This window comes from Sorex fumeus, unplaced genomic scaffold (genome assembly GCF_029834395.1).
Source record: "Sorex fumeus unplaced genomic scaffold, SorFum_2.1 ptg000142l, whole genome shotgun sequence".
In the NCBI taxonomy this organism is placed as follows: domain Eukaryota; kingdom Metazoa; phylum Chordata; class Mammalia; order Eulipotyphla; family Soricidae; genus Sorex; species Sorex fumeus.
Window position 1 is genome coordinate 1,146,684 of NW_026606199.1, and position 17,445 is coordinate 1,164,128.

Consider the following 17,445-nt stretch of genomic DNA (forward strand, 5'->3'; position numbering starts at 1 on the left):
TCGGCCACACGGGGGTCCCCGTGGGTCCGCTGCTCTTTGATGGCCTCTGCCTGCAGTCCACAGGGCACTGCGTTCTGTCCTGAGTGGGGCTCCTGAGCACGTCAAGAGAATCTTGCTGGAATGTTTGAAGAGTGTGGAAGAGAGGAGCTGGGACTGTCACCTCAGGTGCCCAGGCTGGGGCAGGGCCATTGAGGGTGCGTCTAGCTGAGCTGTCTGCCCAACAGTCACCTGAGGTGAAGGATTCAGTCACAGCTTGAAGAACAGGGACATCAGCACTGGGGTAACTTCCAGAACCGCCAGCCCAGGACCCATGAGACAGAGAACAAGCCTCTCTCCATCCCGATGGACCACTCTGCGAGAACACAGCTGGGAGCCGGCAAGCTGTGAGCTGGCACCAGCCAAGTCCCACTTCCCAACCGTGCTGTGCTGGGGATGCCACAGGGTGGCTGGGCTCCACTCGACCTCCTGCTGTGCTCAGCTCAGTGGGGAGCACGTTCTGCTAAAGATCGGAGAGCAGATGAGAGGGGGGCGTCTGGGTCTTCACTCCGCCGCGCAGTCGAAGACGGAAGCTGATGTGCCCAGCACCCGAATCCTGTCCTGGGCACTGGGATGTGCTCTCAGATGGGCCTCGGGCAGCCCCGGGCGCTGTGGTCTCTGGAGGCGTGGGCTGCTGTTGGTCGGATGGGGATGCAGGACCACTTGGGGGGTTTTCACCATTTAAACTCCCCCCCCTGGGAGGAAGCCACAGGGGGTGAGTAAGGAGGGAACTTTTCAGCACTGGGGCAGCACAGGTGATCCCTGACCTGTCCTCACCTGGAGGGGCGCAGCGGGCATACCCCCCGGGGAACAGCCACTGCCTTGGAAGTTTGCAAGCAGCATGTCCTGCCTACTCGTCCCAACTCCCTCCATCCCCCAGCACAGGGAGCCCCGTAAGGATGCAGGGACCCTCCCTCTTCCCGCAAACAGGGACCCTAAGTGTCAGTCCTCTGAGGATAAGATGATCTAAAAGACACACTGGAGATGTGATGAGCATTTGCCGTGGGCAGGAGTTTCAAGCCTCAGCCTTTTGCTTACTGGGCTGTGCAGTAGAACTGTCCAAAGCAGCCATTCAACCAGTCCCACATGGCGAATGTGTTCAGGAATTTAAGTGACCAGGGATACCCCCTGCTGTGAGGGATTTCTGGGTTACAATGACGGAAGCCAAATCAGTTGTGATATCGTTTTGTTTTCCAATCAAAGGCGGAGTAGCCCTCGACCGGCTATGGTAACACAGGTATTCTTCCTTGTGTGCAACTGGACAAGTCTAAAATAACCCTAAAATATTCTTGGATATGGAGGATCAGAAAAAAAGAGAAGGGGCCAGAGAGATGGTCCAGTGGGCAGGGCTCGATCCCAGGGCAGAACCGGGAGAAAGTCCTGAGCACTGTGGGATGTGCGCCCTTGAAGCCATACCCAAACAGAACAGAGCTAGAAGAGTAGAATTAAGCCTAAACACTTAGGGGCTGGAGCAATAGCACAGCAGTAGGGCGTTTGCCTTGCAAGCGGCCAACGTGGCCGACCCGAGTTTGATTCCTCCGCCCCTCTCGGAGAGCCCGGCAAGCTACTGAGAGTATCTTGCATGGCAAAGCCTGGCATGCTCCCTGTGGCGTATTCAATATGCCAAACACAGTAACAACAAGTCTCACGATGGAGATGTTACTGGGCCCGCTCAAGCAAACCGATGAACAACAGGAGGACCGTGACCATGACTTAGGGGCTGGAGCAATAGCACAGCGGGGAGGGTGTTTGCCTTACACGTGGCCGACCTGGATTTGATCCCCAGCATCCCATATGGTCCCCCGAGCAACGCCAGGAGTAATTCCTGAGTGCAGAGCACAGTAACCCCTGTGCACTGCCGGGTGTGACCCAAAAAGCAAAACAAACAAAAAACTAAACTGTCAGATCAGGATAGGGTGGGGACGGGCATGGCCTCGGCTCAGGCCTCCGTCTTACCATGACGACGCCCCCTGACTGCTCTGCCGTGCACATGCTCATGAGGGGCGCCATGCCGATGGTGGTGCCTTGGAAGTAGACCCCGCTGGGAAAGAAGAGAACACACAGCCTCAGACTCGCACAGAGTAAGGACGGTTCCTCATAGCTGCTGCTCTGGGGGCCAGTCCTGGGCTCCGGCATGAGTGAGGCAGTAGGTTATAAAACAGCCCGGGCTGATGAGGGTCGGCACCTGGGCGTATCCCAGCGCCCCTTCCTCTAGAATCGGCTTCCAGTCGCATCACGAACCCATCAGGGCTTCAGAGACTTGCTCCGGCCACCCAGACCACGTCAGCGGTGGCGTCCGCGTCCGTCACACCTCTGGGGGAGTCCTGCTCCTTGCCCTGCCCCTCTCGCCCTGGCTGGGGGAGTCGGCCCTGGGGTCGCCCAAGTTGGCTTTCCCCATGATGTCACCCTGAGCCGCGAACCCAGCCTTGACTGAGCACATAGCTGGCAAAACTGGAACAGAAAAACGACAGCTGCCTAGAGCTGGCATGGATGTGGCAAGCACCTGCAAGTCCCCCGCCCCCTGGAGAGAAGCTTCTGGAAGCTTCCAGAAGAGGGTCTGGTTGCTTGGGGACAACTTTGCTCCTGGCTGAAATCGTAACCTGATGGCAGAGTCTAAAGGTCCAGGTTCCCGCCCCCTGCATGAGAATGAAACCCTGCCAAGTCCTGCTCAAAGGAGGTGGTGGAGACGTCCCGGCCCGTTCAGACACCGCTTTGTAATCTACTGCTTGACAAGGAAGATATACTGGCAGGGTCCCGGTGGGCAAAAGGGATCCACACCTCCACACGGCCTCATTTCTATGGTCAGACGGATGTGTGTGTGCTTCCGCCCAGCCCGGCTACCATGGGAGCTTCTAACTGACATCACCAAGCCCGTTTCAGCAGACCAGCACACATGGCCCTGAAGTCTAAGGTCACAGAAGAGGCCGGTTTCTGTGCCCATGGTCATGCCGGGCAGATTCCGTCCGGGGGAGCCCCAGAACACAGCCCTCTCTGTGCTCGGGGGTTCGGGATTCATCTATGTGTGAAGTGCATGGTAACCAGAGGGTCCCGGGTGGGGCTGGGAACCCTAAGGCATGTCTTGGCCTCCTGCTAGAAGAGCCTTTCCCTATGGGAGGCAGGGAGGCTTCCAGCTCCCCGCAGGCAGTCAAGAAACTGGTGCCAACTTGCCAAAGTGACTCAGGACCTCTGGTCCCTGTGGGAGGCAGCGGTGCCACACGGACTCTCTCCTGTCTCGCAAAAGCATCTCTCATGGCTGAGAGAAAATGAGCTTTCAAGGGGATAAAAAGGCTCTAGGGTAATGCAGTGTCAATGTGAAGACTTAAAACGTGTCTCTGTGAGTCGCGGAGAATAGGGGAAAGGGGCTTCCCTAGCAGGCTGCCCACCGACCCGGGGTGGAGCTGGCACTGGGTCTACGGAGCACCACCAGGAGTCACCCCCGAGCACAGAGCCAGGAATAACCTCCGAGCACTGCAGGTGTGACCCCCCTCCCTCCCCAATGTAACAACAATGAAAAGTGGGTCTCAGAGAAGTCGCCCTGGTTCTGGGAAGAAAGAAAGAAAGAAAGAAAGAAAGAAAGAAAGAGGAGGAGGAGGAAGAGGAAGAGGAGGAAGAAGAGGAAGAAAGGGAAGAAGAGGAAGAAAGGGAAGAAGAGGAAGAAAGGGAAGAAAAGAAAGAAGAGGAGGAGGAAGAGGAGGAGGAGGAAGAGGAGGAGGAAGAAGAGGAGGAGGAAGAGGAGGAGGAGGAAGAGGAGGAGGAGGAAGAGGAGGAGAAGGAGGAAGAGAAGGAGAAGGAAGAAGAGGAGGAGAAGGAAGAGGAGGAGGAGGAGGAAGAGGAGGCGTCTGGGCACAGGAGGAGCAGGAGGAGGAGGAGGAGGACGAGGAGGAGGAGGAGGCGTCTGGGAACAGGAGGAGGAGGAGGAGGAAGAGGAGGAGAAGGAAGAAGAGGAGGAGGAGGTGTCTGGGCACAGGAGGAGGAGCAGGAGGAGGAGGAGGCGTCTGGGAACAGGAGGAGGAGGAGGAGGAGGAGGAGGAAGAGGAGGAGAAGGAGGAAGAGGAGGAGAAGGAAGAAGAGGAGGAGGAGGCATCTGGGCATAGGAGGAGGAGCAGGAGGAGGAGGAGGAGGAGGCATCTGGGCACAGGAGGAGGAGCAGGAAGAGGAGGAGGAGGAGGCATCTGGGAACAGGAGGAGGAGGAGGAGGAGGAGGCGGTGGCGTCTGGGCACAGAAGGCAGTTTATGGCTCCAAAGAGGAACATCAGCTGAGAGAGAGTTTTCTGGGGAATCCAGAGCGACCCCTACCACCAGTCTACACGGCCCTGGCCTGCTGGCGAGGGGCAAGGAGGTCTTCCTCTGTGGGTGCCTGCAGAAAGGGGCCGGTTCGGGTGCTTTCAGGAAGGAGCATGCACCCCACTGGGTCTACCAGCAGGGCCCCACCCGTACCTGACGAGCTGGGTGCTGGGCTCAGTCTTTCTGTCCACAGAGGGGAAGCCCCACCCCTACTTAGAAGCTGGGTGCTGGGCTCAGTCTGTCAGTAGAGGGGAGCATCCCCACCCCTACCTGACGAGCTGGGCGTTGTCATGGGATTTCCTCGGCAGAAGCTTCACCTTCCTCCAGTCCAGGAACTCGTGGAGGCTGGTGAAGGGGTCCTGGCTGATGGAGCACTTGTCAACGTCTGTCCACACCTCCACACCCACCAGCACGATGCGGATGTTCAGGGGCCTGTAAAACTGGGGGAGACAGGCATCTTTGGGGCATGCACGACGGAGAACTTACAGTGCAGAGCAGAACCAGTGGGCCTGTGGGTTTGACATGACCCCTCGTCCCGTGGCGTGAGAACAGGATGTCGAGATGCACTTGGGGGGGCCTGATACAGACAGACCTGTGGCTGGGTGTTGGGGGCCTCTGAGAGGATAGAGCACATTGCCTTCCTGGGGTCCCCCATTATTTTCTCCCAGAAGCACTTTGCAAAGGGGGTCTCAGCGTTTCCAGCACACAGACACACACCCCCACTCACAGCATAACTCAGAGTAGTCACGGTAACCAGGGATGCCGCCGTCACTAGTGCAAGAAAGACAGTGCGTGAAAGAAGAGCTTTCACTTGGCCAAGGACAAGAATTTGTTCATTTTAAGCGAAACGCTCTGCGAATGAGCCACTGCCAAGGAGCCTCATGCATTCTCCAGACGTGGCCGGCACGAGCAGATTCCCTCACGCACAAGCCAGAAGGCGCCGATTCTCTCACGCACACCAGCCCTCAACACGATGAGGGCAGACACGACGCATCCTGGAGTTTTCGTGGTCCTCTACCCCGGGGCCGGGAGTGACCCACCACCAGTTCCAGGGAAATGTGTGAGGGCAGTTCCCTTCTGGCAGGCCTGAGAAACAGTGCACGAATCCTCTCTGCCACGGTTCCCATTTCTGCCTTCCTGACTTCAGTCTCTGCCCCGACTCAGGGTACCCGGTCCGGGTTGCAACCCGGATGGACAACTCAGGAGTGGTTTTCTCACAAACAAGTCAACAGCAGTGGCAGGGAGGGGGCCAGGTCTATGGAGATCCTCAGCTGTGGCCAGACCCGAGAGGCTGCCTGGACGCACCCAGGAGCAAGGGGCAGTGAACATTGGCTTGACTCTTGCTGTTCTCCAGGCTCAGTCCTGGCTCGGAGAATGAGGAGGAGAATCCCTCAACCCTTGGCTCCCAACTCTCTGGAGGCCGGGACCCTGGGCCATGCACCACCAGCCCCCATGGCCAGGAACTGCCCACCAACAGGAAGTGGGGTGGGGTCCCAGGCTCAAAAAAGGCCTTTGGCAGCTCAGATAGAGAAGGGAGCACCAAATAAAGGGTGTTAGGAGGATCCTCCCAGGATGGGAGAAGCATGCTGAAAGTAGACTCTAGACCGAACATGATGGCCACTCAATGCCTCTTTTGCAAACCACAGCACCCCAAAGGGGACAGAGAACAAAAGGGAATACCTGCCACAAAGACAGGATGGGATGGGGGGATGGGGAGTGGGACGGATCCTGGGATCAGTGGTGGTGGAGAATGGGCACTGGTGGAGGGATGGGTACTCGATCATTGTATAATCGAAACCCAAGCACAAAAATTTGTAAGTCTACAACTGTACCTCATGGTGTTTCACTAATAAAAATTTTTTAAAAAAAGGCCTTTGGTAGACATGAAAAGATGTTTCCAATGATGGGGCAATCAGGGCCCATGGGGGACCTGCACTCTCTAGGCCATCACCCTGGGAAGGAGAGCACTGGAGGAATTAAGATGGCAAATCCGTTCAGCAATAGGCAAAGACGGCACTTGGGCCCGACTACCTGGGGACATGGGGTCCTGGCATGCTCAGGGCTGTTTCCTGTGCCAGTCCCCCCACCCCCCCACCCCCGCCGCCATGGGAAAGGCTGCTTCTAGCCCTTCTCTCCCCAGCCCTGCTGCCAACCCTAAAGGAACGAGACAGAGGAAGGATGGAGGCGACAGGGCAGCCGAGTCAGGAGTCAGGACCTGAGCCGGCTCTCAGGGTCTCCTCGGCCACCGAGTCACTTCCCTGTCTTCCTGTTCCCAGTGTCCCGCCCCTTTCCTTAGCTCCAGCCAAGCCCTTCTTAATTCCGATGGCCATGAGGAGCCGAGGTCTCCGCCAGTGAGGAAGTGGCCATGGTTTCCTGAGGGACAGCTGGAACACCAGCGCAAGGCCAGGACTCATCCCTCGGCGGATCTGAGAGCAGCGTGTACCTGCCCGCCCGCCCGCCCACGCACCTGCGCCTCAGAGGCGGTGGTCCCCGGTGAGTCCAGCACCTCAACCTCACCCTCCCCTTCCCCGGGTTCCCCAAGGCTGTCCTGAGCTACCCTGTTCTTTGATTATCAGCACAAGTTAACAAACCTCCGATGGCTGGTGTTTCCTCTTTTTGTTTGGATGCTGACCAGGGTGCCAGACATACCACAAAGTGGGGCTGTCAGCAATTAGCACCAGGAAGTAAGCAAGCCTGGAGGCCAGGGTGGCCACTGGCGGGCTCTGCTCTCTGTACCACGCAGGGTGCTGTTGGGATAGGGCTGAGTCTCCTCCACGGCCTTTGCCGTCCTTTCCCGAGAACTCGGAAGGCTCCAGTATATTCCAGCATCCTCTGGACGTGGCTACCTGGAGGCTCTCCCTCTGCTTTGGGGTGTGACCGCTTCAGGTCAGCAAGGCACCATCTCCCCAGCCCTCTCCAGGGGGAGGCTCGTAGGTGGCCCCAGAGTCTCCTCCCAACCCGACAGTGACTGTGAAGGGGGGAGCGTCCAGTGTCCAGCTGCCTAAATCTTCATGGGGGATTTCCCAAGACGAACGAGTCAAAGGCTAACATGGGGATGCCAGGAGACTGGGGTGCTAGGAGGTGCTGCATGGAACTGGGCACCCAGCAGGAAAGAGGACCTCTGGGAGGTCTCCCCGGGGAGGGGAATCTAATCTGGCAGCTGAAGACGCTGGGACTGGACACGGCCTGCAGGCATCTTTGTGGGCTGACCGTAAAGGTTGGGTTGGAAATTCTGCACTTGCCCGGGACCCCTAGGTCAGACGAGGCCCTGGAGATGCCCTAGGCATCATGTCCACTGGCGTCCTGACACTCACTGCCTCCCTCCCTCCGGCTAACTCACCTTGTCGACGTGATTAGCGATCTCTAGGAGTCTCTGCTTCACCTTCTCCAAGTCTTTGCCTTGCCTCTGAAACTGACGGCATTAAGGCCGCATTAATGACCGCGTCTAGAGACCCGGGTGGCACCCTGCCGGCCCCTCCACATGCAAAGTCTTTGGCACCCCCATCTCCCCCCAGACCTCTTCTGAACCCTTCTTGGTTGATGCTGAGGTGGGTCCCGACCCTGCCAAGTCATTTCCCAGCCGGGACTCTCTGAAAGTCCCTGAAATTCGCCCAGGCCAAGTGCTCCTAAGACAGCAAGTCCCATGAATTTTCCAGCCTCATAAATGATGGAGGAGGGACACGGCCCGGTAATAAGTCAGACAGCTGGAAGACGGTCCAAAGCCATTTTTTATCTCATCAACTCGATTTTCACTTCCCCAGAAACTGCCTTTATATTTGTTTGTAAAAATTAAATAGTAGAAGGAATGCGAATGGTGGCCACAAGTCAAATAATGCGGAGGGAAACGCTACGAGGTAATAAATTCCCCCCTTCTCCCTTCTGGTCTGACCTTCCAGAGAGGAAATGGGTTTCTGAGAAACTGTCAAGCCTGTCTCCCTCACAAGGCTGCGAGGCTCTCTGAGAAAATGTCACCTAATTTATAATATGCGGGAAGATGGGAGAGCACGAGAGAAGATCCGGTTGGAATTAAAATTAATTAAAAGAAAAAGCTAACAACACCTCAGAAGGGAAGGCTCTTCTCCTGTGTCGGGACATGAATTCCTCGCGGTACATATGAGACATGTTTGCCAGGCGTGTCTCCCTCCCCAAAATCAGTGGGTTATTTGCAAGGCTTTTGCAGATTCATAGCAAGTGAGGTTAATTACATCAGGCGATACTTGTGAATCATCTCTATCCCATGTAATAACATTTTTTTTTCTTTTTGGGTCACACCCAGCGATGCACAGGGGATACTCCTGGCTCTGCACTCAGGAATTACCCCTGGAGGTGCTCAGGGGACCATACGGGATGCTGGGAATCGAACCTGGGTCGGCCGTGTGCAAGGCAAACGCCCTCCCTGCTGTGCTATGGCTCCAGCCCCCGCTTGTGTAATAACTTTTGTCTTAATCCCCTGCAGTGGAACATTCCAGAAAGTTCTTACCTCCCGGTTATCTGCGACGATAACCAACTCCACGTACTTTGTCATCCTGAGGGTCTCTCGTTTTTGCTGCCAAAAGAAGACAGGGTCTGAACGTCCCCCAAGTCTGTCTCTCCCACGAGCCCTGCTTAGGGGATGCTTCTCCGGCCAGCTCCGTGATGCCCACACTCCGTTCCTCACAGAAGTCCATGCCAACGTCAGCGAGCGGGCGGAACCTTTCCCACCTGAGCGAGCAGCTTCCCGAGTGCCTCTGGGAAACACTCACTCAGCCCTGGACGTTTCTGCTGAGTCACCGGCAGTGCAGGGGGCCACGGAGGGGGGGTCATTGACAAATGCAGAAGCACAGTGGGCCCTGGGGGTGGGGGTGCCCGTCTACACGGGGTCCTTCCAGCAGATCGCTGGAGACGGGGAGGGGATGTAGGGTCTCCTGGTGTTCCCCCTTGGCTGGGCAGAGCTGGGGGTTCCCGGGGAGAGGCAGGCATGGTGGGCAGAGTGGGGGGCCCCAGGGGCAGACGTGGTGGGCAGAGTGAGGGGAAAGATCGTGGGGGGAATAGCTGACCCCGAGAGCCCAAGGGCATGTGGCGGGGAAGAGGAGTCCAGGAGCCAGACCCAGGACCCCAGACGGGGTCCAATCATCTAAGAGCCATGGGACCCCCACGTGGGAGGTTTCCCAAGCCCAGTGGTGCGTGCCGCAGTGCAGGAGGCCAGGGTTGGGGCAGTCTCGATGGGGCCGGGCAGACGCACAGTGCAGGTGACATCAGCCAAGCTGGCCAGCGGCTCACGCGCGGCCCATGAAACGGACCCTAAGTTGGGGATCTCTTCCTCGATGGAGGAGCAGAATGGGGCGAGGTGCCAGGCCTTGCCTCTGGGGTCGCGGGCGTTGCCGTAGGAGGACTCGGCGTGGCTGTGGCTTCGGAGGCCCTGGGGACCGGCTAGAGGAGCCAGGCTGGGCAGAGTGGAGGGGGCACAGGTGGGCGCTGACATGGGGACCAGCCCCCAGGGCTCCGTGAGGAGGCTCAGCCACCGCCTTCCTCCGTGTCCTAATCTGGTTTTGTCCGTCGAGTGTTTTCACCTGCTTGGGACTAGTGGGAGCCTCAGGCGTAGGAAACCTCCAGGACGTTGCCGGGGCCTGTGGCATCCCCCACCCCACGGAGCTCTGAGAGCCTCCAGCTCAGGGCAGGAAGGAGGAATGGTCAGGACGGCCACGTGGACGTAAATGGGGAAGCCTCAGTTTCCCCCTGCTGGCTGCTAAGAGCGGCCTCACCCAGCCTGCCCCTGTCTGTGTTAGCAGCTGCTCTCTGATGTTTCCTGGATTCTCTCTGGGACTCTGCATCTGAGCCCAAGACCAGGCCTGAGGACAAATGGAGGAATTAGGCCCCAGGCCTCGGGGGCACCTACGAGGCTGAGCCCTGAGGACAGCTGTGCCCGGCAGAGGGTCACAGGGCTCCTAACTGACCAGGAGCTTCTAAGGAAGGTGTGGCCTCCTGGGCTAACTGGGAGGAGGAGAGGCAGGATTACCTGACCTCAGGAAAGGGCCTGGTCATCAGACAGTGGGAAGCCAACAGACCACCCAGCCCTTGGCAGAAACTGGCTCAATTTCTACTTACAAAGAGTCACACAAGCCCTGAGCCAGCGGGGAACCCTTCGGGCTGGGCTGTGTCACTTTTGACTTTTCTATAAACTTCTTTATCTTTGTAACTCTGAGTCGGGCATCTGGAAAAACTTGGGACCAGGGACCCCACAGACAGAGAGAAAGTCAAGAAGAGACCCGTGGGAATGAGTGTCCCGGGGTCCGGCAACTTCCTAGGCATGCAGCGACTAATAATGCTGCTTGGAGCATCTCTCTCTGTCTCTGTCTGTCTGTCTGTCTGTCTGTCCGTCCGTCCGTCTGTCTGTCTGTCTGCCTGCCTGCCTGCCTGCCTGTCTGTCTGTCTGTCCGTCCGTCCGTCCGTCTGTCTGTCTGTCTGTCCTTATGCCTGGCTTCTCTTAGACTAACGTCCCAGCTGTCAACAGAACAGCCCAGCCCTGGGGTGTTTGAGGAGACTCAGCGGCCTCCCCAGGCCTTTTGTCCTGTTTGCACCCCGCACACCCAGCCAACTCTGCCCTGCTCCCCGGGGACACACCAGCTCGGACCTCAGGCTCATGCCAGCACCACAGAAACCAGGGCAGCCCACCTCAAAGACAGGAAATTTGGGCCAGAGAGAGTCCCGTGGGAAAGACGCTTGCATGCCGTGGACCTTGGTTCAACCCCCGGCATTGCTTACGGTTTCCTGAGCACCAGTGGGGATCACTGGGCAGAGAGGCAGGAATCACCCCAGACCACTGTAGGGTGTGACTCCAAGCCTCTCCCTCCAGCCAACAAGCAGCAGAGAGGAAAACGCAAAACTAAGTACGTTGGTTCCCTAAGAGGGACAAACAGCTCGAGGAGTTGGCGCTTCCCTGCTTCTCTGGGAGGCCAAGACTGGGGGCTTCTTCCCGACATGGAGTGGATGGAGGTTGGCTGTGTGTGTCCAGTGGCTGGTCAACCTCCGTGCACAGTCCAGACAGCCTCCAGATAAACCAGCCTCCCCCGGCACACACCAAGTTCAACCTAGCCGGACCCTCACTTCCCAGAGACAGGACGGGGGCTTCCCTCCTACCCGTCTGGGCGGCGTCTGGGATGGTGGTGGACGCTGGGGGTCCGCAGGATGATCATGTGACCCACAGGAGCCCCTGAAGGCCGGCAGGCCCTGGGCCGGCGAGAGCGTGTATCCGCTACGGGCGTTGCTCTCTGGGGCTAAGATGTAGGTTTGGTTTTCAAAGGTCAGAAGTCCCCTGGTGAATGAGAAATAAGAAAAGAGAAAGTAACAACAGATTTTATTTATTTATCTATTTATATTTTGTGTGTGTGGGGGGGAAGGGCTGATGACAGCTCCCAGTCAAAGCTCAGATGACACTTGATAACCATCTGATGGTTATCAACACTCCAGCCTGGCAAGGCGCTGCTGTGTGGACCCCCTGGTGCGGGGGAGGGGTCCACAGGGGGGTGAGGCTGCCCAGGTGGTATTTGGGGACCATGTGGCATCAGGAATAGAACTCAGGGCCTGGCACAGGCAAAGCATAATTCTGAGCCCTGTTGCAGTCTCCCCGGCCCCTCAAACAAACGTTTTGTAAAGGTAGCCTCTCGCTTCTGCCTGAGACCCAGTCCTTAGCAAGAGGGAATGAAAGGAGGAATCCTAGTGTATTTATAATTTCCAGCTTAGTTGGGAGGGACTTTTTTTTTTTTGCTTTTTTTTTTTTTGTCACACTGGCATTGCACAGGGGTTACTCCTGGCTTATACACTCAGGAATTACTCCTGGCAGTGCTCGAGGGACCCTATGGGATGCTGGGAATCAAACTTGGGTTGGCCGCGTGCTAGGCAGACGCCCTCCCCGCTGTGCTATTGCTCCAGGCCTGGGAAGGACATTTCTATGCCACAAACTTGCAGGGATTCAATTTGAAAATCTTTTCAAAAGCAAAGCTTGTGAAGCTTTGGTATGAGATATTTTATAGTAGCTTTAAAAATATACATATTTTTATATTATATATGCCAAGACTCAGAGACTATAAAAACCAGCTCCCGGAAGCGCGCGGCTGCATTCACGGCCGCGCGACATCTTATACTTTGACAAACAGGCAGGCTACCGAATGTAACCTGCCCACACGGCAGAGTCTGGCAAACTCCCTGTGTCATTCCCAATATGCCAAATACCAGTAACAATGAGGGGTCTCATTCTCCTAAAGAGCCTTGAATATAATCTCAGGGCTAGGATGAAAGAGACGTTACTGGGGCCTGCTCGAGGCAATTGACAAATAACAGGATGATTTGTGATTTGTGATATTTTATATATATATATATATATATATATATATAGAGAGAGAGAGAGAGAGAGAGAGAGAGAGAGCCTGGAAGAACTGAGAGAAAAGATTTTTAAAAATCTGCCTAGAGAATCTATCTGAATGAGCAGGCAGACCCCGGAGGGGGAACATTTTTTTTTCTTAGAGGAAAGTCCCTCATCTGAATCATTCATTCCCACCCCCCCTGCACAGGTGGAAGGACCGTGGCAGAGGCTGGGAGGCCGGCTGTCCTCTCTGACCCTCTGAGGGGGCTCCCATGGCCATCCTGTCCCTTCCATTTTCAAACAAGGGGCCACACCCTGCCCATCTGCAGCGGTCACGCACAACTCCGCAGTCAGCACGAAGATTCTGGCACAGGGGCGCTCTTGAGGGACCGAACCAGCACCTGCCCCCACGACAGCCCACAGAGACGTGTGGCCACCGTGTCCTGCGGGTGATTCCACGAAAGCCAGAACCGCAGGTAATGTTGAGGACCCCCTGGGCTAAGGCCTTTGTTCCAACATGTAATATCTGTTATGGCAGCCCAAAGATTGGCCGGTGCCTCGACCAGGCTCTTACAGCACAGGGGTCTTGGCCTTGCATACGACCAATGCCGGTTCAGTCCCTGACCCCGAGGTCCCTGGAGCCCCACCAGAGCAATCCCTGACACAGAGTTGGGGATAAGTCCTGAGTACCACCAGGCGTGATGCTGATGGCCCCTGGTCAGAGTCAGGTGTGATATCTACTAAGAAACACAACGTTTTCAAAAACTGGGTTGAGTTCTGTAAGACACCTGAGAGATGGCTCGGGGCCAGGGCCGGGGGGGGGGGGATAGGACTCGCTGGAAGGCAGACCTCCCTTATATGCCTTCGGCCATGGTTTGAATCCTCAGCCCCCCAGAGGCTCCCCTGAGCACCACCAGAACTCACCCTGAGTACAAAGTCAGGAAAAGTCCCTGAGCAACACTTGGTGGGTCCCGATAAATTAGTTAAAAGTCTCTGCCTTGCAAGCATGAGGTCAAGGGTTCAATCCCTGGTGCCACCCACATGCGTAAGCATGATCTGTGTGCCCCACATCAGGACGTGTGCCCTCTAGTGCCCTCTAGCTGGGGGTATTCGGGCACCACCACTAAGGCTGGTGAACAGGACCACAGCCACGCTAGCTGGAGAGCACCCACCGCTGGCCAACGCTGAGAAGATGCCCACAGGCAGCACCACCGAACAAGTTGGACTGACCACTAGCCTACGCACTTGGGCAAAGCCTGCGGCCCCGGGAGCACCCCATGGGGGCGACTCAGGCCACTCAGCAATGGCATAAAGGGAAAGGGAAGTTCCAGAAGGGCCGGAAGGAGCCGGATTTTAGCCACCTCCGCCATGACAGCCCCCTGTCCCCCTGGCTCGTCCTACACGCACGGGGGCCCTGGCAGGACCAATTTTTTAGTCTTAAGATTTTGGAGCCACCCGCAGAGGTGCTCAGAGTGCACTCCAGACTCTGTGCTCAGGGCCAGTCCTGATGGGTGTGAGGGGCTGTCTGTGGCTGGGGGCAGAACTCGGGCTGGCCACATGCCGGCCACGTGCGTTACCCGCTCGCTCTCTGGCCCGTGATGGAATCTTCTTAAATTAGAACAAAGCACCAAGGGGCCGGAGCGATAGCACAGCGGAGAGGGCGTTTGCCTTGCACGCGGCCGACCTGGGTTCGATTCCCAGCATCCCATATGGTCCCTCAAGCACCGCCAGGAGTGATTCCTGAGTGCATGAGCCAGGAGTAACCCCTGAGCATCGCTGGGTGTGACCCAAAAAGCAAATAAATAAATATATATATAAAAAAAGAACAAAGCACCAAATATTTCTGCACCTCAGTGGGATGGAGGAGGGAAGACGCCCTCTCTGGCCCCGGTGGCCAGCAGGGACCTCAGCCAAGCACAGCTGCTCCCGGGTTCGTCTTTGCTTCTGCAAAGTGGGCAGCGGGCACCACACATCAGCTCGTGCTCTGGGCGAGAACCAGGTTCCGAGACGTGAGTGAGCAGAAAGTACCAGGTCTTAGGCGAGTGGCCGTGGCTCTGTCCACATCCTGGGGGGTCATTTAAAGCCATTTTCTCTGTGGCTGTTCTGTCCACTCTCTGTCCCTACTTCCTCACCCCCAGACCCCACCAGGATCTCCACACTGCTCTGAGGATTCCGAGCAGGCAAGACTCTGGTCTTCAGCTCTGGAACGGTTTCTAGCCTTTCTTGCAAGTCCTTAACATTTATAAAACTTAAATCTCTAGATTTAGACATGACAAATAAATAATAGGGGCTTTGTAAAAAAAAAAAGCAACTTACTGGTGGTGGGGAATGTGCACTGGGGAGGGATGGGTGTTTGATCATTGTGTGACTGTAACTCAAACATGAAAGCTTGTAACTGTATCTCACGGTGATTAAAAAAAATGCTGATAGTAAAATGCCTAAATTAAGAGAGGGAACTTTAAAAAGAGAGCGAAGTCAAGGGAAAGTCGCAAAGGAACACACTAGAAAGAAAAAGATTTGCTAGCAAAATAAAGTGGTTTTTTTTTTTTTTGCCTAGGAGGAAAATGCCAATATTTCATTTCCTTCTGCAGCAAAATTTTTTCTTTCACACCGGATTGAAAATAGCGGGTAGCCCACTGTAAAAAAAAATGCCACTGAAGTTTTAATCGTGAGAAGAAAATTACTGGAAAAGTTTCCCGACTTTGCAGGACATTCCTAGAAATTGTTACTGAGTCATAAACACGTCCCCCCTTTATCTTCTAAGCCATCCAGAGGGCAGATGTCGAGAGACGGGTGAAGTGTCTCCCTGGGCTCCAGACGGTTGGCAGCTTATCACGGGCCGTGATTAAACCACCGCTCTGGGCTGCCTCCGGCCTGATGAATCACCCAGCTCTGAGCGTTGCTGGGAACTGCAGCGGACGGAATCAGGGTTCAGCCTCTGAGACGCAAGATCCTGAGCTTCTCACAGCCCGACTGTCCCCTTTAGATAAGCGAACCGCCAGTTCGGTGGATTGTCACAGATGGCTGGTTACAGACTTGGAGCTGGAAGTGTCTCAGAGGACGGGATAGAAAGTCCAACAGACTTTTAAGGGGGTTCTGGTCCCCGCGTGGGCTCAGGGGAGAGAAACACAGTGTAGGAGAGGAAGGGGGGGTTTCTCCAGGGAGGGTTGAGGGTCCAAGGGAGGACATCCCCACCCAGAATTCCGGGCCCAGAGGGGCCACCGAGGTCCTCGTCCAGCACCTACCTGAGCCCGGCGCATGTGCTGAGGCTGACGCTGGATCCGGGGTGGCCATGCACGTGCCCGTGGTAGTAGCAGTGACCCTGAGGGAGGAAGCACAGTGGTCAGTTCCCGGGCCTGCCCTCCCATGCACGCTGCCCCTTTCTGAGCGCCTCTGGCGGGTTTTCTGGGCCTGAAACCATCCCTCAGGGGCGCTCAGGCGGGTCAAGTGGAGGCGTCCCTGCTTCCTTGGGGTCCTCGCCCGATCCGGCCCTCTCCCTGCCAGGCCACCAGAGAGCCCGAGAGATGGGGGTGAATGGCCAGTACAGCAGTGGCCAGGCTGAGTTGGCCACACCAGGCACTGCAGGGAGTGTGGGAGCTTCTGTTGGTGGAACTGAGAGGGGAGTGGCCGCAGAGGGGGCATGAGGCCCAGAGTGATGGTGGCAGGACAGAAAGAAGGTTTGGTCAGTGCCGGGGCTGGCGGCACCCCAGAGTGGGGCCTCCTCCTCCTTCATCTTCCTCCTCCTTCTTTATTTATTTTATTTTTTGCGTTTTGGGTCACACCCGGCAATGTTCAGGGGTTTACTCCTGGTTCATGCACAGAGGAATTACTCCTGGCGGTGCTCAGGGGACCATACGGGATGCTGGGAATCGAACCCAGGTCGGCTGCATGCAAGGCAAACGCCCTCCCCGCTGTGCTATCGCTCCGGCCTTCTAATTTTATTATTATTTTTTAAATTGGGAGCTTAATGCATTTATAGTAATTCAAAGTTAAACTGCAAGTATTGGGTCTCACCAAAAGAGAACACTGGTTTTCTGCTACGGTTCCATATCACAGGCATCATTTGCTGTTGTGAGTTCATGATCACAATCACGATCACGACCATCCTGTTATTCGTCGATTGCCTCGAGCAGGCCCCAGTAACGTCTCCTTCGTCCTAGCCCTGAGATTTTTTTTAAAAAGTGCCATATTCAAGGCTCTTTCAGGGTTAGGAGAACGAGACCCTTCATTGTTACTGGTATTTGGCATATTGGGTAGCCACGGGGAGTTTGCCAGACTCTGCCCTGTGGGCAGGTTACATTCGGGAGCCTGCCAGTTTGTCCAAAGTAGGAATGAGATAATCAGATGTCGCGCGGCCGTGGTGAGTTCACCACGATTCGTTTGCCTTGCACTTCAATCTTAGAGGACTAATCTGATCTCGGTCCTATCTCAGAATTCTCCAAATCCAGATGATGAAGTTAAGCTGATTACATCATAGGACAGCGTTTTCCTGCCAGTTTGCTCTCTGGTGAGGTCCATCCCGTCTTGGGTGAGTCTTGTCCCCTCTTGGGTGAGGCTCGTCCGAGTGTCTGGAGAGTGGCCTTGAGCATGGTGGCGATTGGGTTCTGGAGGTTTTCGGCTGCCGGAGTTCTGTGTGCGGCAGGGAGGGAAACTCAACCTGCCCTCCTCCAAGGTGCCCCGGTGAGGACAGCCTGGCGTGGGGTCAGGACATTCTGTGGCGCTCTCTTTCGGGAGTTTTAGTTTATAGTCTCTGTGTCTTGGCCATTGATATGATTACATGGTGCCAT

The 17,445-nt window shown here is 56.1% G+C and overlaps 1 protein-coding gene across 1 annotated transcript in view; it reads right to left on the minus strand.

Annotated features, from left to right (window-relative positions):
• The window catches only part of ADAM12 (ADAM metallopeptidase domain 12), a 244,387-nt gene that overhangs the window by 56,034 nt on the left and 170,908 nt on the right, over window positions 1–17,445 (minus strand). Inside the window, exons 5-10 of the mRNA XM_056106700.1 lie at window positions 15,904–15,980; window positions 11,437–11,611; window positions 8,801–8,866; window positions 7,661–7,732; window positions 4,591–4,760; window positions 1,993–2,077 (exon numbers count right to left, since the gene is read on the minus strand). Of these exons, the coding sequence (XP_055962675.1) occupies window positions 1,993–2,077; window positions 4,591–4,760; window positions 7,661–7,732; window positions 8,801–8,866; window positions 11,437–11,611; window positions 15,904–15,980 (645 nt within the window). The remainder of the gene's footprint in view (window positions 1–1,992; window positions 2,078–4,590; window positions 4,761–7,660; window positions 7,733–8,800; window positions 8,867–11,436; window positions 11,612–15,903; window positions 15,981–17,445) is intronic.